The 23,003-nt window shown below is 38.8% G+C and overlaps 1 protein-coding gene across 13 annotated transcripts; it reads left to right on the top strand.

Annotated features, from left to right (window-relative positions):
• Positions 457-22,677, top strand: LOC109728589 (barley B recombinant-like protein D). 13 transcript variants are annotated; one of them, XM_020259030.1, is made up of 5 exons: positions 457-922; positions 10,821-10,897; positions 11,398-11,584; positions 21,219-22,167; positions 22,268-22,677. In XM_020259030.1, exons 2-4 carry the CDS (start codon positions 10,833-10,835, stop codon positions 22,146-22,148), a joined length of 1,182 nt encoding a protein of 393 aa, XP_020114619.1. In that variant the 5' UTR covers positions 457-922; positions 10,821-10,832; the 3' UTR covers positions 22,149-22,167; positions 22,268-22,677. The 13 variants fall into 13 exon arrangements, with proteins under 13 accessions (XP_020114619.1, XP_020114615.1, XP_020114618.1 ...); XM_020259026.1 differs by having other exon boundaries at positions 21,219-22,677; XM_020259029.1 differs by having other exon boundaries at positions 10,787-10,897; positions 21,219-22,677.

Raw genomic sequence — 23,003 nt, 5'->3', positions numbered from 1 at the left:
GAAGGGAGAAAGGTGGTGAAGAAGAGAAAAGGGGGAGGAGGGCTATCGTAGAAAGGGAAAGTTGGGGGCATGGGTTTTCGTACTTCGATACCCCTCGACAACCCTTTGGTTCCTATATAGGGAGGGGGAAGGAGGGCTACTATAGAAGCGCGATAACCCTTTGTGGCTTGCGGGACCTGCGGGACGGAGCGCGACCTCGGCGTACGACAATAGAGTACTCGGTAAATGTCATCCGATCTTAGCTGCAACGGAACGAGAGAGGAGAATTATGGGAGAGGATGGGCGAGTGAGGAGAGAGTAACACGTAGTCCTTCGAGATTTATTATATGTATGTATGGATTCGGGACTTGAATAGCTATACTGAATTGAATAAAGAAAATTAAGTCAAATCAAATTAATCGGGCATATTAATAAGGGATTAACTAATCCCGGTCTGAAGATATAGGATTAGATGGGATTGGAGTAAACCCACTAACCCGACCCTCTGGATCGGCCCCGGGCCCACCGCGGTCTCTGCGACACCCCGCTTCCCCTCTGATCGCCCATTCGCGCCTCCCAAACCGCAACCCTAACACCACTCTCACTCTCCATCTCTCTTTCTCCCATTCTCTCCTCCAAAGGCTAAACTAAGACACAGTGACCTCGACTTCAAATCCAAGCTGATCCCTCAATCCCCTTCTCTCTTCCTTAGATTTAAATCGAAGCTTTTCGATCTCTTTCTCTCCTCCTTCCCTTCGATTTGAGTGTTGAGTCAAGAGTTTTTGTGCTAGGTTTTGGACTCCAATGTGGTCATCTTGGTGGAGCTCTTCGCGCCCTGGTGCAGCCATTGCCAAGCCCTAACTCTCTCGTGGTGGCGCGCCGCCATCGTCCTCAAGGGCACCGTCACCACCGATGAGCTGACACTCACCGATTGCTTGCTCAGGTGTGGAATCGCACGCTCCGATTTTATCGCGTTTGTGCTAAATTTTGTGGTGGTGTTGTTTGTGATTGCGATTTTGATTGTGGTGGACTTGTTTGAATTAGAGAATAATCGTAACATGTGAAATTGTAGTCGGCAGATTTGGTATTGATGAGTTGCTTGATCAGAGCGGTTGCTTTGTTATTGAACGTTTATGTTTAGTGACAAATGCAAATGTATTCCTGTGAAATTGGTTCTTCTTTTCTGAAATGAAGAAGGTGAAGCAGTAGGCCTAGAAAAGATCAATTAAAATGCAAATATATTGATAACAGTGACACAGAAGAAGCAATTATTTGGTGAAAGGTGATTATTTAAAGAGACTGTTGGGCATAATCTGATTCTGAGATTGGCCAAAATGAATAGGTTGGATGTAGAAGAGACTGTTGGAATTTGATAACGAAGAGGGTAGGGTTTTACTGAAGCAAATGTGTAGCAGACAGTTTTAACCGATGCTCTCTCCTAGAATTGAATTTGCAAATAACTCTACATTTTAGTATCCCTGTGTAATTGATTTAGTGATACTGCGCATATACCCCTGTGAATGTAAGGGCGAAGCAGTATTTATGCTAAGAAGGCATATGCGCTCTAGATATGAACAACTTGGTTCTTCTTTTCTCTTTTGGACATGAATTTGGAATGAGCCCAAGCAATGGCTTAAGGATCAATTGCAATTGAGTCCCATTGTATACTTGAGCAGATGGGATAATTGATGTATTAGAAGGTTGTGGTTGTAGTAAAAGATGTGCAGTTGAGACTCCTAAAGAGAGTTGTTCCAAAAAAGAAAAAAAAAGGTAATTTACCAATTTTAAGGTACGAAAAAAAAGAAAAAGGGAAATTATGTAGTAAAGAGTTGATTAACAAAATCTTGGATAGCTTTATCAATGAATAGCAAGTTTATTCTTGTTTCCTTGTTTCTATCCAAACCAAGCTAGAATGTGCGTGAGAAGTACTTTAGTTTTGTAGGTAGCGTTGTTTCAAATCTTCAAACATAAAGTATGACTTGTATATAAATACAGTCAACTGAATTACACTACGTTGCACTAAACTTTAGAGGTGTTCCATTTTTTACATTATATTTACCTATTTATTTTTGCCAAACTTTTTACTGAAGTTTGGATTTCACAGTATAGTTTCTACAGCCAATTAAACAAATAATGTGATTTTGAATTGAATATTTTGGTTACTTGTAGTTTCCTCCATACCAATTTACATGTAAAAAGGGCTTAATTTCGATAGCTAACTGATTGTAAGGTGTTTTATATTGAAGAAAGTGAGGGAAGGCATAAGTTTTTCCTTTAATTCGCGTCGTCCCTGCTGGGAATTGGTACAAATTTTTGCAAATTTTGCAAATATTTCTGTTCTTATATTTGAGGCACTGTTTCCATCATGAGTTGTTAGTTTTTTCAGTTTTTGAGTTGAATCATCAGGTTAGTGGAGTATTTGTTAATTAAATTAATGATTCTGATTTCTAAAAGAATGATTTTTATGGTTTATTTTTTATTCTGCTTTTAGTTGATTGGTCTTCACCTCTTTTTACTGGTTTTTTCTCCTAGTCTTTTTCATGTTGAAAAATTAAATGGTTTTTCTACAGTATGCGTTGTTCAAACTTTATTTAGCTTTATGTATGTGATGCCTGCAATGCCTACAACAATGATTTGGGTTCTCTATGTTGTTTGTATTTTTATTGCATTGTTGATTGAATGGTTGATACTTTCTTGTTAATATTCGTGGATTCTCAGTTGTTTGAATCTTTTCTTTATTTAGTGATAAAATTGTAGTATTTTATAGGAGAGTATTTATATAATGAGAGGCTATTCCTCCTGGAACAAAAGGATCAAAACCTTCCGCACTCCACGCTGAATTTACAGGTTGTACTTTTCCAGTTAAATATTGGACACCCATATTCCAGGACCATACAAATCTATTACATGAAATGTGCCAAAACCAAAGCAAGCTACCCCTAAGAGAAATACATGAATTCCAAAGAGCAAATCCAAAGAAGGTTTTCCCGTACGTTCATCACAGAATATTTCTAGGTCCCAATATACCCAATCCTAGAAAGTTGCTAAGAAGCACGAGCGGAAAAAAATTGGTACTGAGACCATTTGCCCTATAGATCTTTTTCCGGAGTAAACCATGAACCTAAAAGAATTGAAAAGGTCCATTCAGGAACAAGACAATGACATTGTGATTTTAATATCAATGAAACAATACATCAATGGTTGGTTAGTTTAATAGATTTAGTAATCTCCTTTTTTTTTGGAGGGAAGGGAGCTAGAACTCATCTTTTTTTTTTTCAATAGAAGACTGTTAAAAAAAACCTATTACATAAAAAAAAGAAATAAAACTGGAAGGTGCGCTCCTGGCCGGCTGCTGGGCGCAAGGGTGCTTAGGTGGCCTCTTATTGGAGGAAGAGCCACCTGCAGATTTGGAATAAGGACGCTTCTTGTCCCTTCTCTTCTCTGTTAGTTCTCGCTCGGCTTGCGCCTCGTCTTTGTTGCTCTGGATCATATGGGTCCGATCCAGGCACTCGTCGAAGGTCAAGGCGCCGTGGATGCGATCAGTCTTCGGATACTATGCTTTAATCCCTTGGCAAGTAGCCTCGCCCTGTGATACTCGTCGCGGACCACGTAAGGTGTCAGTCCGACGATATGAGGGAAGTCCCGCTCGTACTCTGCTACAGTGTGTTTGCCGTGCCTGAGCCGCTCAAGTTCCCGCTCTAGGCTCTATTTGGTGCTTTCCTTAAAATAGTGGCCGTAAAGGAGTTCTTGGAACTCCCTCCAGGATAGGTAGGCTGCGGTATATTGCTTTTTCAAAAGCTGCAGCCACTAGCTATAAGCCTCGACCTCCCAGAAATAGGCGGCCAGAGGAACCTTCTCTTGTTCCTCAATATACAGATCTCGAAACATTTTCTCCATCTGCGTGACTCATTTTTCGACATCCCATGGATCATCGCTCTTGCCAGAAAACTTCGGCAGATCAAATTTCCTGAACTCCGCCAAACTAGCCCACATACGGTGCTAGAGGGTCATTACCCCCAACAGTAGTGGTCGTGGTCGTGGTCGTGGTCGTTGTCAAGGTCGTGGTCGTAATCATAGCTGCGTCGTCGCCGCTGGAGGGTCCGTGGTAGTAGCCGTGCCCTGCGCAGGAGGTGGAGCCTAAGCGGCAGCAGTCGTAGCCTGTTGCTGTATAAACTGTTGTACTATTCTAGTGAGGGTTGTCACTTGGCTCGTCAGATCTGCCACTTGGGCCTCGAGTTGCTGGGTGCGGGCATCGCCTAGCTGCTTGGTGCTCGACTAGTCACTGCCACTTTTGTCGGTAGATGCACGCGTCTGCATACCGCTGGACGGTTCTATATGCGAACAACTACCACCTCGGCCCCTGCAGGGAGGCCTACCACGAGCCATATCTGTATCAACATAGAGTCACAATCAAGTAAAATTAACCGACTCGACTTAACTCACCAGGATACATGCCCAACATTTCCCTTGCGTGCCTATACACCTTAAGTCTTCTTATGGATCAACCTAACCTGTGGTTCAGTTAAAGACCCATGAGCTATGTTGCACAGATACGGATACGGATACGACACGATACGGATACGGCGATACGGCAATTCCTAAAACTTCTAGGATACGATACACAGGATATACTTGAATAAAATATTTAAATATATTTAAATATATGTTGATTATATGTAATGATATATTGAGAACAATCAGAATATCTGGACTATATTCGGAATATATTCTAATATGCATTAACTTGTATAATTGTTCTACATATGTTCATAAAAAAAGATAATCAATCATATAAAATAATAATTCAAAAAGTATCAAACCAACTATCATCTAACTTGATCAAATGATAAAAATAGATATGTAGTCGTACAAACTAGATAATTAGCCATTCAATATATATGTCTATTTTGTTAGTCCTATTATTAAAATAGTAACAAAAAAATATGCTAACAATTTAATAGAGAAGGAAAAAAAATTATATTTTCTATAGCCTTTGTTGCTTAATGATAGATTGACAAATTAGATGAAAAAGAGTAAATACTGTGTGAAGATAGAACGAGAGGGAGCGCCTTCTACCATTCAAAAGCAAAAAGATAGATGAAATGACAAACTGAACAGAGATTGACGTTTTTCTCACTCTTTTCCTTTTTTTGAATAGGTTTGGACGTGAGCTTTTAAAAAAATTTTAAGTTTCGATCATTTTAGATCAAAAAAGAACTTGCCCGTGTCCCCCCCGTATCCCCCCGTATCCCTCACGTATCCGAGCCGTATCCGATATTTTTTTATTTTTTAAAAATGCTTGATACTTCATTACCGTATCGAACACGTATCGGGCGCGTATCGGCGCGTATCGGTATCCGATACGTATCTGATACGAGTACGGCATGAAATTTGAAGTATCCGTGCTTCATAGCCCATGAGTGAATTTGTGGTTGTAACTTTCTTTGATACCATCTTAATCTATCACGCTCTGGAGCCTTTTTTATAAAATTTTTGAAGAAAGGCCAGTTTGAAAACAGAGTCGGCGGAAAGTGTCATATTTTTTTGAAACATAACATTGCCTACGGGACGGAACAGATCTGCCACAAACACAGGGATTCCTCTATCCACTCGGTCAGAGTCTTCCCTGTATTTACACGGCGCAACAACTATTACAATACCCACAACACACAACATCACTCACACAAATCAGCAAACACAATACAGATGCCGATGTGTTCAACCAGCTAACCATCTTTAAGATGATGCATGCTCTAAGCACTCCTTAGGCAAAGGACGATGTGGATGCATAATACACCAATCAGCTCTATCATAGTAAATTCAGAAAATCATTTTGAAAGTTTTTTCCACACGGAAACCCATTCTTTTGAAATCTGACTATCATGAGGGGTAGTGATGCAGGATTTGTGGATAAAGGATTAGGAGATTAAATGTAATTAGGCACAGTGGGAATTATATTCGATACTCAACAAATTAAATAATTTTAATATGAACCTAAAGAGCGAGGCAATGCAAGGCCAGCATTGAAATTAACTAAGGGTTTGAGATGTTCGGATCAAACCTGTCAGGCTCGGCAAGAGATGTTACTAAGAACAAGCGCACAGGGGATCCGCAAGATGCTCGATTCGTTGTTGGGTCCACAGCCTATCCGACGGTTGCAACCTGTTGGGTCGAGCAAACCAAGCAAAAGGGAGAGGTCAAAAGGATTAGAAGATAAAATGGAAAGAGCGTAAAAAAAATAGGAATAGGTTCAAGTTTTGGCAGTTAAAGAAGTTGAGGGCGAGTTCTTGACGGCAAATCGATCTCGGAAGGCTCAAGCGCAGCAATCGGGCGATGGTAGAAGATGACGACGGTGGACACACTTGGCGACATGCAACAATAATGGGAGGTGAAGGAAGTGTGGATGGAGCTGGCGCTGCTAGCAGTAGGTGGCGTCGAAGGTGTTAGCAGTGGGTGGTGTTGATGACGTTGGCAACGGGCGACGGTGATGTGCTGGCAGCAGGTGCGTTGATGGTGCTTTACTTCAAGTCGTAGAAGAAATTGCAAAAGGAAAAGATAAAGATAAAGGGACTAGCTCCCTGCGGACTCGCTCCGGTCTACGCATAAATGCGAAGGAAAATTAGAGAACACATCTTATTTAAAAAAAAAACATTCTTCTTCATTAATTCTTTATCGTCCAATGCATAGAATATTTAAAGAGCTTTTTTTGACAGTGATAAGCTCAAAACAAAAATCCTAACAATAAAATCTCTACCAAATTAACAACTTTCCTAACAACTTTTAGATAAAATCCTAACAACTAGATNAGTGATAAGCTCAAAACAAAAATCCTAACAATAAAATCTCTACCAAATTAACAACTTTCCTAACAACTTTTAGATAAAATCCTAACAACTAGATAAGTTCAATAAAGTTCAAAAGATGTGATAAAAATATTTTGTTGCTAAAGAAAATAAATATTTCATGCTATTATATGTTGGCACACAAGAATTTTTTTGACCGGCACGCATCGGCACGGCTCGGCACACAGCGTGCCGTACCGTGCCGGCAAGTTTCCAGCACGACCCCGTGCCACGACACTTAAATCCTTGGTTCAAATAATTGAGAAGTAAATATCCCTAGATGCTTCTAGAACCTACGATGCTTCTAGAAATTTGTAGGTTCGATTCAATCCGGACTTATCTCGGGTCGATCAAGCCATATGCTCCAATTGCGGTTGCGGCATCGATGACATTCGTACACCCGAAAGGCCCGATCCGCATCAGGTAGAAAACCGTTTTCATCATAAAACCACAAGTAAAACATTGCCACTATCTCAGGTAGTAATCCAAAATTCACCATCCATTTATTTCCAAAATAACATTCAATTAAACTGAACAAACAATTAACTAAAACACAATAGTCTACTTGTTGACGAATAAGCAAAGAGGGAAAAGACTAGAATAACCAGAGTCGAATGACGGATGCACGGGACCTCTAAGCTCGCTAGCTAACCGCGTTTCACACACCGTCCCGATCCTCACCGCCAAGATCACTTGAAATAGGGGGATGAGAAACAAACAAGGGGTCTCCCAGTGGGTACTGCAAGCCGACGGGGGCAAGCGTACTCACTGGCGACCGAGAGATATAATAGCATGATAGTAAACGTAAAGTAGCAAGTATGAACTGAAAGGAAATAAGTACAAGTATGCAACTGTCGCTATTGTAAAAATAAAACATGCGTCAATCGGACGAATAGTCCAAGAATACCCAATTCATCTGCTATGTTGGTCTAGAGATTTCAGGCAAATGTCATGCCTGCTCTACTTGGCATGTGACCCTAGCAATAGATGCGATATGATCAATAGCCATCTATCGGTAAACAGCCGACACGGAATCCACAGAGTATACCGACCTACTAGGTCACCCAATCTCATAGATCTCACAACAAGTCGACTATTCAAATCCAATCCGTGACACAATCATACGAAGTCAACACATAGTATCACTCTACTACCGAATCACAATAAGGATGGATGAAAGCTAAAGTAGAGCAACAAAAGCAAAGTCAAGTGGTGAAGTGTGCTCAACATGCAACGAGTGTATATAAGTAGGTAAAAGGAGAAGGAGAAGAATATCACTGAGCTAGCACCACAATACCGCACCAACCTCTAATAGTTGAAGCACCTAACACCTAAGGTGCATTAGATCGTCGACTAGACCTACGAGAGATCCACAAGTCAAGGCCTAACTCTAGGTGAATCGAAAATACCAATTTCACAATCTCGAAACCACCGAAATTTTCGAAAAATCCACTGGATCATTTTCGAAAGCACTGAAGTAAGCTGGAAGATACTGATTTACACTATAAACGACTAGCTGACCCGAAATGCACCCATTTAGGTGTCCGGGCAGCGAACACACACTACTGTGTTATAAATAATTTTAACAGAAATGATGCCGTTTCGAGTTCTCGGAAATATTGTTTTTGGCACCAGAACTCTCCGCCGCTTATCCGTTGTCTCCGAATATCTGAGACAGCGAGAGCAACCAGCCAACAACGCTCACCAACAATCTAGGGGCATTCACATTAATAAAAGGCGAAATCCATACCGAAAATTGCGTTTCGCCGACGGTTTGTCCGAAAACGCACTAAAAATCCAAATTCTGCTACGCGAGGGCCACTGGACTTTGGATGACCAATCTAAAGATCACAAACAGTGATCTCACACTGCCCGAGGCAGCACACAAGGCCCATAATGCGTAGAAGTCCCTATCACTATATCTATTTGCATTTATATAAATAAAATAGGGATTTTCGCTGTTACCGACAATCGTGGGATTTAGAGACCAACCAGTGGTGCAAATCGATAGGTCTCGACGCGCTGAGGCTCGTGTTCGTTGTCTGGAGCGCAAACGAAAGTTGGGGAGCGCACCGGGTTAGAAGGGTTCCGAGAGCGACAATGCCAAAGCTATCAACCGGGACTTCTCCGATAGAATCGAAGGTGAGCACAAGTGTCCATGACACCTCAGGATGTCCATGCTCACCTTCTGGAGGATCGATGACCACTCGGATGATTGGAATAGGGAAGCCCAGCCAAAAAAGCCCTAGGTTGGGCTCGATCCAAAGCAGGGAACCTTCCAACAGGATTTCGGCGGCCAAGGAATTCGAGCGCCGGCAGGGGGAAGGCGCGGCTGACGGGGGACGATTAGCGGTGGGAGGCAGCGGCTGCGACATTCAAGAAGTCGCGGCCGAAATAAGAGGGGCTCAGGTTGAAGTCGAGGGTTTCGGCAAAGTAGTGGCCCGAGGATGTCGGGGCAGCACCGGCGGACTCTTGGGGCCCACTTGAGTCCGAGGTGTCAGCGGCCGCGGCGGTCGCACAAGATGCTGCGGCCGCCCCAGCCCTAGGTGGTTCCCGAGTTGGAGCGCAACTATGGTGGTGCATGGCGGCACCGGGGCTGCGGGCGGGGGGGAGGGGGGTGTCGTCGGACTCCCCAGGTGTCGATGGCGAGGTCCCAAGCCGGTGGTGGCCCAGGGAGAGCGTGCTCGGGTTCAGCAACCAATTTGAGGGAGAAGGCTTGGGGGGGCTTGGTCGGGGTTCTTGCTGCCGGAGAGGATCGCCGGAGCTCGAAAAGTGGGCTAGGGCGAAGAGGGGAGGGTACTGTGGCGGCTAGGGCAGAGAGAGAGATTTAGGGTTGTGTTTTGTTTCGAGAAACCCTAGTTCTTATGTAGAGTTGGCCAAAATTGCATTAAAACCCACTCAATCTACAATATTTTTAACCGAGTCCCTTGCCGCAAGTGTAATTTGCGTAATGGCCCCTCCACGTGCAATTTCGCGTGAAACATCGCATAAAATTTGGGACTTTTTCAAAGATATGAATTTTCCACATAAAACCCCTTCTTGTGTTTCGAGCAATTTCGCACAATCGGCTCGCCGGATTTGAGAACGGACTGCGCCAGTACTTCCGGCATTGTCGGACCATCAAATCTACATTTTGTTTCGTCAGAAATGAGGTCTGATTCGCGATAATTCCATCTCTCTTGGATGACCCCCAATTTGAAAACAAAATTTTGAATGAAAAATCCAAATTCAAATTTAAATTTTCCAAAATCAAAAGCACAGTTATTACACCCACTTCTATGAAGTTTCTTACATTTGTGACATTTTTGTCATTATTGATATTTATTCCAGTTCCTGTCAACTATGTGCTTATGTTAATATTTTAACTCTATAAATCATTGTCATGTTTCTATCTTCCTGGTATTTTAAGATCCTTTAAATGATAGCATATTTTTTTGGATTTATACTGTAGCCTGCAGTTTTATCTTGCTTACCAATTCCATAGTGAGATATGATTTTGTTTCTTGCCATCTATCTATATAGAAGATTAGCATTAAATAACATGATTCAAATCAGTTTATTTAAGTGGAATGTACAATTATCATACAGCTGCTGAGTCATCTTTAAGAAATATTTGCCATCTAGCTTCTTGACAATTTTTAGTGTTATAAACTATAGATCTCTTTCTGGATTCTTGTTTTAGATGTTAAACCATTTTCATGTAAACATATTTAGATTCTAAATGTTTAAGCTCATTTTCTGTCACCTTTCCTTCTGCATACTGAGGAACTCAATATACTTTCTCTGCGAGCTATGCACATAACATTCTTATGCTTTTGGTTTTTCTCTATGCTTTTAAGCTTTCCCTTGAAGCTAATTTTTTATTATGACTCAAACATCAATCTGTTTCTTCTACTATTTTAGTGTAAAGTTGATCTTAACATTTGGACAGCTCATGTGGCCCAGTTCTCCTTGATTTGCAGCAGCTATCAGATTATTTTCCTTTATTGTTGAAAGCAGATGTAGATATGGATGACAGCGGACATAGGGAGAACGGGAGACAGAGGCCTGACCAATATAAATCAGTTCACACACAGGTATCCACTTTATGATTGAGAAATATCTGCTATAACCATTGTGTGATAACCTCTTTTGTTGTTATTTATGTTGAAACCCTTAAAAGAGGGTGGCTACTTGAAATATCCTGTTACTCATTGAAGCATTAGCAATTAGACTTATCCTTGCTTATTGTTTTACAATGAAGTTTTTGTTTCTTTGTGTCATTTCATTTCTTATCTTATCTTTTTGGAGAAAACTATGTGGAGCTATTTCCATGTTTGTGCTGTCTTTTCTAATTTTCTTATCCTTGTTGACAAGCGTCATATCTAATTACTACTTCCAGAACTGGGTTAACTCTATCCGCCTATTCCACCACTTTCGCGATTATATCTTTGGTAATAGTGCAGCTAAATTTGATTTCTGCACTGTTATTTCTGATAGTTTCTTTCAGATTTCTTATCTAATGCCCCGTTACAATTTCTGTGTTTCTATACTATATAAAGAAGCATGCATTTTTAATTTGAGGTATTGTCAGCAGGAAACTTTTTTTCACTATTCCCGGATCCTTTTTATATATTCCCTTCTTTCGTGCAACTTATAGTGGGCATAAAAAGTCTATTGGCGCAAAAAAATGGAGAAAACTTGGAACTTTCCATGCGCACTGCCGCCAACTGCATTTCCACCATGGAACATCAAGAAAGTGCATCAGCAGTGAGCACTCTGTGGTATGTGGTCTCCCTTAGATTGGATACATTTATAGATAGTAACCCTGCTAATGAGACATGTCCGTATTAGTTAGCTAAAAATGGAGAGCCTCTCCACTATAGGATATTTTGAAAGTCCCCTCAACTAACTTTTTAATACATATTTATTTAATTTGAATTATTTAAAATTGAATTATTTTTCTGATTTGAATAGGAAATATATTAAAATAAATTAACTTTTTAGCTGTCAATCATTGACAGATAACAAAACCCACATTGACATCAGTATGAAAGAGTATTCGGGAATGGAGGTTTTTGGGGTACTAAGCCTATAGAACTTTTTAATTGTAAAAATAGTCATTCAAAATTTTTGTTTGTAATGTAGGCCTGTAAAAGCAGTGATCACCGCTTTTACCTAACTTACATATTTTCTACATCCAAACTTCAAAAGATGTATAACATTAAGCACTAGAAATAATTTTAATCCTTTGAAGAAAGCTATGAATGATTTGCCGCATTTAGAAAGCGGTAGTTTATTTACCGCATGGGCCTATTTTTTGTAAATAAATTTTTTAGAGGACTATTTTTATAATTATAATATTGTTTAAGTTTGTTAATAAAAAAAATTCTTCTGAAAAGTGAAATTACAAAATTATTGTTAAATTTAATTGGTAGAACAAAAAATTGATAGAATGTAAATCAAAAGAAAAGTAGTTAAAAGGTCTACATCGAAATGGCCTATTCTTTAGGGGGTCCGATACATTGTAACAAAATCTCTTGAATCTGTCTCTCTGGCCTAATGTAATACCTATTAGTCAATATGAATTCTTACTAAATTTAACTAATAAGGAAACTAATTGCTCATGAAAAACAAGACTCGCATAAAAAATTTTCACTTGGTTTTGTGGGATTGAAACAATTGCAAGGGATTTTATGCCGTCGGATTTTATACAACCCTTTCTGTCATGTGGTGCCTTTTTGTCATGTGGTGCATGATTTTTTAATGAAAAATTGCATGATACAGCATGTGCTGTACGCCACTACAATAACCAACAGTCCAATACTTCATGATCAGAAGTGTTTTAAAAGGTATGAGGTGCTACAAGACTTAAGGGCTCCTGAAGCCTAGCCGTTTGTGAGGCGCGAGCCTCAAGAAGGCGAGGCACATATTAACACAAATCTTTAAGAAAGATAAAATTCTCTATAAAAACCAAGAAACAAGAAACAATTTGTTATTACCTAACAACACTTTAATAATGAATTACTACTATATTCATTCACAAGTAAGCACACTTCGAAAGAAAACAGTCAGCATTAACATATGTAATGTTGAATATTGTAGTAAACTACCAAAATTGCAATGCAACATGAACAGATAGTGTTTAAAAGATGAAATATAGTATCCATAATGAATATAAATTCTAATAAGAGATCAAATACCTATTTAAACTTGAGATATCACAAGGCGTGCGCCTCACATATCCCTCGAGCCTTACTTGAGGCGTGCGCCTCAAACATAGCACTATGCTTCTGGCGCAATGAGATGCTAAGGCATGCCTTTTCATACACCGTCTTGGTGGTCAAATTGGCAATCATGTAACCATCCACCACTTTCGTTTCTTGGACTTTCTATCATAACAAAGCTTTCCTTGTCATAAATGATTCACATGCCATTTTCATGGTATGCTGTCATGGTTCACACATGGTCTATGCTCTTGCAATCATGTCTATCTACTCGTATACACCACAGAGCCTATGCACACATGATGTATCATGAGCCACCATTTTTGTGGTGAATGCACTAATGGTTCGCCTTGACATTGCCAAAATATACAGGCACCAATGGTTTGCATCATAAGCAATTGAGAAGACGCAACACATTTAATTAATTACAGTCTCTATTTATTGAAAAAAAACCATGCATACTATTTAGTGATGCTTCTTAACTCAATAGGAATATACATACATACATATATGTAGAGAGAGAGAGAGAGAGGGAGAGAGCTAGGCTACTAGGCTACTATGCTTTTGAAACCACAGAACCTCTGTGCTTTCAAGTTGTCTTCGCTGATGGGACATCCGATGCAGCGATTGGCTCCATTAGAAATGATCTAAAGTATTGGAACTATATATAAATTAAATTTTATAATTTTTCGACTTCATTTGCTTAGTGAACAAATAGTCTAAAAATGAACGGCTGAAAATAAAAATTTCATAAAAAATAGTGATAGAAGACTTAAAATTTCAGATCGGAAGAAATGATCTTGCTCTTGATGGTAAATGGAATTTCTTATTAAAATTTCACATAATTTGGATTGTTTTAAACCTTTGAACTTACAAACATGCTATGCCGGCCATTAAATAGTCATTTTTGAGACATTTTGATTACTTAGCAAATAATGGCGAAAAATTATAAAATTTGGTTTCTAAATAGTTTCAATAGAGTAGATTATATCTAACGGAGCTGATTATTGAATCGGATGTTCCATTATCGAAAACAACTTGAAAGTACAGAGGCCCCCGTACTTTAGAAAGCACATAAGTTGTACTCTCTCCCTCTTTTTCTAAATAGTTTCCACCCTTGGATTATTACTATTCCACCAACCCCCACTAAACTCTAGGTATTCAATGGTAAAAGATAAACACTATTTAAATACTATATCCCAGCACAAATATATATAAAGAGAGAGAGAGAGAGTTCAGCTGGGATGCTTCTAATAAACACCAAACACTTGGTGCTATCTACTTCTCCACCATTAGATCTATCCTTTTGACTCTTTCTACCTCTTGGATCATGCTATTCCACCAACCATCTTTTCAAATCCTACGGGGATCACTATTGTCCTAACCTCACAACCCTTCATCCAAGTGCCGAGAACCCACAAGCACCAATGACTTGGTGCTATTAGAAGTATTGTTGCGCAGTTCTCTCTCTCTCTCTCTCTCTCTCTCTCTATATATATATATATATATATATATATATATATATATATATGGTGTTGGTGCTTTTACTTTTTTAGCCCTTGGATCTATCTTTTTGGCTATTGGATGAAAGTTAACAATGGTGGTTATTTATGGGGCTCATCATTGTGCATAATTCAAACACCGTTAGGGTTGATTCAATGGCCAAAAAATAAGGAATTAAGTATCGCCCTGTGTCGTTGATCCAATGGTCAAAAGAAAGGAATTAAGTATCGCCCCGTGTCATACAGTACAAAGAGATACTTAAATTCCTTGCCTCCAATAGGGGGCATGGTACAGTGGGTGATCTCTATTGGACCCCCCCTTTTGTGTCGTGATATCCTCTGGGTATCGCTAGAGACGATGATGCCTAGAGGGTTCTCCTATAGACCTTTATCCCTTTCTCTTCTCTTCTTTTCCCTTCTACCTTTTCTTCTCTTCTATTCTCTCTTTCCCTTTCTTCTTATATCTCTTCCTCTACTTTTTTTTCCTTTTCTATTTTTTCCTCTCTTTTTTTTCTCATAATTTTTTCTCTAATTTCTTCTTCTAATCCCTTCTTAATTTTTACAAGAAAAGGAAAAGAAATAGCAAAATAAAAAATCTACTTATTAGATAAGTCAAAAAATTCACAACCTAATTGTTTTTCCCTACATTTAGAATATATTTAACTTGTAAAGTTTCTTTTGTGAAGAAGTATTAAATTATTCAAACTCGTATAGGGCCCCGCACTTCGCGGCGGGTAGGTAATATTTCAGCCAATCAAGATATATACTTATGAAAGTTTTTAAGATTAAAAGAAATTAACTAAAGAAACCCAAAGAAAAGACTATACAGTAGTATTTATGTACATTATTAAAAATAAATTTTTTATTAATATTTTTTACTTTCAGTATTTGTAGAGTTAAATTATTTAATAAATTTATTTAAAAATTTAATTAAATTAATAGTTTTGATAGTTATTCTATAAATATATTTTTTAACTAAAAAGTTAAAAGTTGGAGGACTAATTTCAAATTGAAGAATAGAGGCTAGGTGTCTTTACTTTGAAAAATTGATTGAAAAAAGAAGCAACTATTAGATGCACCTGGTGAATATTAATACTCCATACACTGTATGTGAGATCCCTGGTGTCTGGTTGTGGGGGCTTGTCGACAGCTCTGGTGAGTGTCGGGACAAGTCCGAGTCGCGTTGGCGTCAAAGAGACGCAAAACGGACTCCGTGCGACGCGAGAGCAGCCTTCAGCGAAGAAATCTGCAAAATAGCAGATTTTCCTGCTTGCTGTACCGGTACAGCCATCATGGCGTACCGGTACACTATACTGATGCCGCGCAATCTGCTCTCGGGTTGCTTCCTGTACCGGTACGCAATCCCGTGTACCGGTACACCAGGGTAGGTGAGAGGGTGTTTTGGTCTTTTCTCTCCCTCGTTTGTATCACCANATAAAACTCTGTTTTATTTAGCTTCAGTTTTCTCTAGCAGCTCTCTACTACTGTTCGTAGTAGTGTTTGATTTACAGGTACAGCTATCGCTTCGTATACAGGGAAAATTTCTTTGTATACGGCGGATCTGTCGGCGTGCCCGGGGAACGTGTAATCCGGGGCGTGACACTGTAATTTTTATTAGATGACTAATATTCTAATATCAGAATTTAATTAATTATATCTGATTACAAGTCTAATAATTTAAATTATGTTTGATGAATTAATTTAAAATCTCTAATGAAGGGTTTTAAGTATGTGGTGTATGTATAGATATACACCCGGTGTATAGAATATTTAATAGGATGCTTGTGCATATGGTGCATTCCAATGCTTCATACATCAGCTAGAATATTAGATGATTATAGAATATTTGATAATTAATACTATAAAATAAAATATGATATAATATGTGTAATATAAAATATTTTAAAAATTTATTACACTATAAAAATTTATTTTTAATGCACATTTTAAAGTCGCTTTACGGTGCAATAGGGCGTCCAAAATTTTATTGGTCATGTAGAAAGCTTCTATTGGTCCATGACGAAACCATTTTTTTGATATGGCGTATCCGCCAAATTATAGATGCACAAAATTTAAATTCTTAAAGGTTAGATAGTTGAATCAAAATAATTTATGCATCCATAAAGTTTCAAAAAATTTTAACAAAAATAACAAACAAATAAATATTTTTACTATAACTACCTCACATCAGTACTGATGATCTAATTAGTAATAACATAATTAATTCAAACCTTTTCGAGGCAACTTATTTTGGTTGTTTGCACATACAAAATTTGCAAGTCAAGATCCTTCCCTCCAATAATTCGAAGTCCTTAAATATATTAAGGCCAAAGATTTTAAAAAAAGAAAAGAAATCAAACTTAGTAGAAAAAAATGATAAAATAAAAGGAAAAAGGAGGTAACTACACCAAAAAAAAAGAAACTTAGCTATGCATGCATACATAAACTCTGTGCCCATGATGGATATATTTTCTGTTTCTCACTATCTTCTCATGAGAATGAAATGAATATAGGTATATTTTGTCTTCAACTTCATACCTATCCCTCCTATGGCGGAGGCGAACCATCGCGGGTGATCGGTTCGTCCCTTCGCTCGCACTCTCGCAAGCTCCGATCCTTGTCCCGATCGTTGATATGCTTGTCGATCTTGCCGTGATCTTGATCACAGATGAGCGTGAACGGGGCCGGGGAGAGCGCGAACGCCGCCGCCACCTCTTGAGTGGAAATTATCGTAGGTGTTCCGCCAACGGGCTACAGGAGAGGAGATGCAGGAAATCTCTTGGATAACTAGGCAAGAAATAAGAGAGATAGGAAGACAAAAAAATAAAAGAAAAAATTAGAAAATCGAAATAGAGAGATAGATACAAGAGAGAGGAAGAGATATGGAAAGATATGAGATGTATATGGTAAAGATATGTGTGAGAGAGAGAAAGATATGAGAGAGAGAGAAAGAAATAGAGTGATTTGAGTGGCTTTATGAGGCATTGGAGGAGGATAGAGAGAGAAAGGATAAAATTGAGATGGGGAGAGAGAGAGAGAGAGAGAGAGAGAGAGAGAAGGGATAAGATTGTTGAGGGAGGTGGAATGAGGGCGCCACGTGGCACATGAAGGGGTGTCAAATTATGTATTGTATAGATAGATTTTTATTTACAATTTACAAAAATCTGAAAATAGATACACTTAATGTAGTTATTATATGGTCCGATTTTTAGTTTCTTGGGTGGATTTAGCTTTTTTATGAGATTTACGATATTTTTAAGTTTGAAAATTATATTATCGGATTTAGGAACATGAAAATTCTAATAAAATCAAAAACTAAATCAGAGCAATAGGTATTTAATTTTTCTTTATGATTTGCCATATGGTTAGTCTCGTCATCATACGGTCCTTTATCGAATCAATACAGATGGATCTTACAAATTTTCTTAAAAATTCAAAGAAAAAATAATTTTCTCTATGAGCTATATTTATATTTTTCTTCATATATAAAGAAGACTGCCACTATATTAAGTTATTAACTAGTAAGTGTAGAGAGCTATTATTGCCAATAGATCGAGACAAATTAATACATAGCCAAAAAATTATAATTATGACCCTAAAACTTTCGATATAACATTATAGGGCTTTATGGAGGAAAAAAAAACAAAAATAACTATGTCAAAGCGTGCCATTAGGAGGTTGTGTGTGCCGGTTGGCACGCAATAGTGCCATGTGTTGGCACGCAACCGTGCTGATGCCGTACTGTGCTAGGCAACAGCTGACACGCCCCTGTGCCACGATACAACACTTTAATCCTTGCCAAAAAGGTTATAGCACCAACACCTTGGTGCTTCTAAAATCTCCTTAGCCGGATCACTCTCTCTCTCTCTCTCTCTCTCTCTCTCACACACACACACACACACACACATATATTCTTCTTTTGCATCATTAACTATATTTTGTCTTTGAGTGCTGATTAGATCACGTTATATAAGTGAGATATCAAAGAATTTTGGTCTGTGGAAAGAAAAATAAAATCTCCTGGTATGCTAAAGAATAGGTTTTCTTAAATACACTACGAGTAATAAAGTCTCATGCGAAAGGACATTCACAATTTGTCAAAAAGGGAATGAGAAACAAGTAACAAGATAGTAAAGTACAAATATGAGGTTGAGCTTTTAAAGATCAGCTCTATTCTTGAACAGCCTTCCGATGTTAGTGTGCACAAGTTGACTCTACTTGCGACCTGCTTTTTTGACTGTAGAAAGCACACATCAGCAGGCATTAAGCTTCTTCACAAAATAAGTGAACTGTGCATTACACATGCATTTCAACTGGTATATTAATAGTTTGATAATGGGCTGTTTGGCCTTGTGGTGTGGCCCATGAGCGGGCCGCACTGCGTGGCTTTTGAGAAAGCTCCACGTGTGGAGCTTTCTCAAAAGCTCATAAATGCGCGGTTGCGTGCCGCCAATGCGGGCGAACTGTGGGGCCAAACACCCACAATATATTATAACATGTGCACTGGAGACACTTGGTTTCAACAATTAGCAGACCTAATCAAGGAAAGAAGCTGAATTTTATAAGCATTTCTAATTCTTGTAGTTTTTTACATGTATGTATTTTTTAAGTTTGTAGATTTACAATATTTGGGAACCCTCTTTTCCTAAAGTTGTTGGTGGCCTTATTTGATTAGCCAATTTACTGTAGCTAGCCTGAAAAATGAGAAATTAAGGCTCATTTTCCTGAGATTATTGATAAATAATGTTCTCAATGTCAGTCTTCATGACTTACATGTCTGAATTGTATTTTTCATATCTTATTATCATTGCCCCATTGTGGATTATTAGGGCTTTTGCCCTTATCGGTCATCCCTTTATGTTTTTTTCTTCCATCCCTTTAGTCGAAGTCCTAGATTTTGATAGATCAAGCCTTGGCACAATAAAAAGGGGATAATTTCTACACTCTTTGCAAGTTATCTTCATCTTTGTCATTTTTAGCAACATTTTCCAAGTTATATAACCTGCATGCATGTGATGAGTGTGATTTCATACACTTGTGTTTGTAAAATTTTGCACAAAAAACATGCTTTTAAGTTGTGATTTAAATATTACATCATAGGTTTTCAGTAAATATGCATTGACTAGAGTTGCAAAATTTTTATCCAGCTGTAGCATTCTTATGTCGTCAACTCTTCATCTCTGAGACTTGTATATTAGCCACAATATTTTGGGCACATGCTGTTACCAATTCCTCGAAATAAAAGCAGAAGCTAGTGAACGTATTGAGGTATCATAGAGGAAGGTCTCTGTTGCTTATACATGATACAGAGTCTTGCATGTGTGTGACATTAAGCTTTTGAAGGTGCAGAGATAAGAAAATACATAAATATTGTGCGGATATTTTTATTAACCATTCCAATTAATATTGAGAAACGAACTTCAGAACTGGACAGAAGAAAAAGTTGAGTAGATATACAATGTTAATACTGGTATATGCTGCATGGAGGGTGTGATTAAACGAGAGCTAACTGGCTCTATAGCTGGGCATCTTTTACTATTGCAAGGATGAGAATCCATGTGATGTTTGAGACTCTGATAACTGTATAGATCTTGTTTACTTATCAAACTATAGAAGTGAGTTCTATCTGTAATAGAGGAGAGGTTTACAGAGAAATAATGAATGACTTTTAAGAACAGGTTTATTTCCTATTTTGGATGTTTAATATCCAAGAAACTGAGCAAATTCAAGGAGACTATAAATTATTCTTAGAAATTATTTATAGTGACCTGTGATAAATATAATTTGTGAAGTTGCTTAAGCAAACAAGATGTTTTTTTTTAGGGCGTCGTGGTCTATTTTTTGTATCGTCCTTTGCCACTTGGTATGGTCATGAGCCAACTGTTTCTTTTTATTCACTATTAATTAGCTCATAAATTTTTAGATTTTTCTTATTAACTGATATCTGGTCTTCTGACAACATTAGCAAGAATAAATTTACTTGGTCTTGCTTTATTGAGTTGTAGTTTGCTGTCTACCCTCTCTCAGGTCCGTCTATCTAATTGATTTCTTGCTTGAACACTAGTCATGGTCAATCTCGACACAAATTGTACTCCCCTTTTCTCACATTTAAAGTAGAAATTCATGTGCTTCTTCTAAATATGAGTGGCTTAGAAATGAAAGATAAGTCAATATAATCTAGTTGGCCGAAGAGAATGTTGCTCCTTCGACCTCAAAGTTGGTGAGAGATCAGAAAACCAGTCGGTTATGTTTACTTTTGCTCTCAGGAGGCCCATTTTTGTTTACCATAATAGAGCTTTCAAGTACTTAATGGTCGACCATAAGTAGAAAAGTGGTCCAAATAATGCATGCCAAAAATCTTCTAACAGATTGAAATTTGGTATTGAGTTCCATTACAAATGTGAGGAATATACGCTGATGCAAATATATATTTTCCTATCATCTTCTATTCTGCTGTTTAGTCTCTTATTTTGTATGAAAGTTTTTACTCAAAATCATATTTTTGTTATCTGTGCTGATTAATCAGCAATGTAAATTAAATGGAATGTATTGCAATTCCCATATAATTTCAAGTTGCATGCCTGGAAAGCAAACTATCACTCTGTAAACAGACTGCCTACAGTAAAGCATTCCATAAAACCTACTTGGATTTCTTTTCTGGATGCTCCTAATTTTGTTCAATATTGCAGTGGATGATGCCTCAACACCAGATGAAGGAGCACCACACAATGAAACTCATTGCACTTATGACCGAGCGGGACACCGCCATCCAAGAACGGAACCTTGCTATCTCTGAGAAGAAAGCTGCCCTGGCTGAGCGTGACATGGCCATCATGCAGCGTGACACTGCCATAGCTGAGCGGGATAGCGCCATCATTGAGCGCGACGATGCCATCGCTGCCCTTGAGCTTGCTCGTGAAAGTGGGATGAATGGAAATGCAAAGAACCTCCACAACCACCAGCACAACCACCAACACCACAACAACCTTTCCGTTGTTCAACCTTCACCGCCTCAACTCTCAGACGCACCGTATGACCACGTACGAGAGATGCACATAATGGAGGCATACCCAATATCAGCCGCCTTGGAGAATGATATGAAGGCCAGAAAACCTAAGCAAACTAGGAAAGAGAGTAAAGCCCAGGCTGCTCCTTCCCCTTCCATGAAGTCATCATCAAAAAGGAAAAGCAAGAGGGTTGGTGGTGACGATCTAAATAGTAGTCAGGTCACAATTGCAAAGACCCACCACAATGGAGGTGGTGGCGTAAAGAAGAAGAATGAGTGGAAGGACCAAGACCTCGGGTTGAACCAGGTGACATTCGACGAGTCGACGATGCCGGTGCCTGTTTGCTCCTGCACAGGTAAGTTCCGCCCATGCTACAAATGGGGGAACGGCGGTTGGCAGTCGTCATGCTGCACCACGACACTGTCCATGTACCCTCTCCCAGTGATGGCCAACAAACGTCACGCTCGGATGGGCGGTAGGAAGATGAGTGGCAGTGCTTTCTCGAAGCTGCTTAGCCGGGTAGCAGCTGAAGGTCACGATCTCTCGATGCCCGTGGACCTCAAGGACCACTGGGCGAAGCATGGGACGAACCGCTATATCACCATCAAGTGATGCTGGGTGCTTCGGTGAGGTACATATGAATGTGTTTTAATAACTACAGGAAGAAGGGAACTAGGATTAATCCTTGTTTGTTGTGATTTTAAAATTGACGTTACCTTATTTCCCTTCAGAGGAGCCGTGTAATAGAAATGCCACGCTTTGTGCTCAGTGAAGAAGTTGGGATGGTATTCTAAATTTCCAGTGGTTGCTTTCTTCACTCAGAAGTTGTTAAGGTGTGTCTAATTTTGTCTTCGCTCAGTTTCAATTGAAGCTTTGGACTAAAACGCAGCTTCTCTTAAAATGGCGTATGTGCCTTATGCTAGGGCCAATGTATATTATGTAATTAACTGATAAGTAGTGTACCTATGTAAAAAAATTTCCACTGTTTTGTCGAACAGATTTAAGCTGTATATTCCGTGATGATGCCACATTTCTTTTTGTGGCTCTGATAGCGTGCTTATGGAATGTAGCATAGATTTTTTTGTTTGTCTTTCTTTCCTACGTTCTGTAGTTTTATGAACCAAGTGAGAATTGGTTTGGATGTTTTCCTCCCACAGAACAAAAATAGAGGTTGGCTCAGATGGGTAGATAATCGAGTTGGATGTTCTCTCTTTCTTTCTTCTTCTTCCTCTTTCCATTTTTTTAATTTTTTTATTATTATTATTATTATTATTATTATTATCTCCTCCCAACCTTTTGGGTATATTTACTGTGTTGACTTGATGTTGAACTCTGGAACACCATGTTTGTAGCGTACTCTCTTTTCCCATCTTTCTCTTCGTTCTTTCTTTACCCTCTCAATATTCTGTTGGTTGGTTTTCGATCATCTATGGGATCCCGAAGTCCTTTTTATGGCACATTTCAATT

Source organism: Ananas comosus, linkage group 24 (assembly GCF_001540865.1).
Source record: "Ananas comosus cultivar F153 linkage group 24, ASM154086v1, whole genome shotgun sequence".
Lineage (NCBI taxonomy): Eukaryota > Viridiplantae > Streptophyta > Magnoliopsida > Poales > Bromeliaceae > Ananas > Ananas comosus.
Note: the sequence above shows the minus strand (reverse complement) of the source record. Positions and strands in the feature narration are given on the sequence as shown.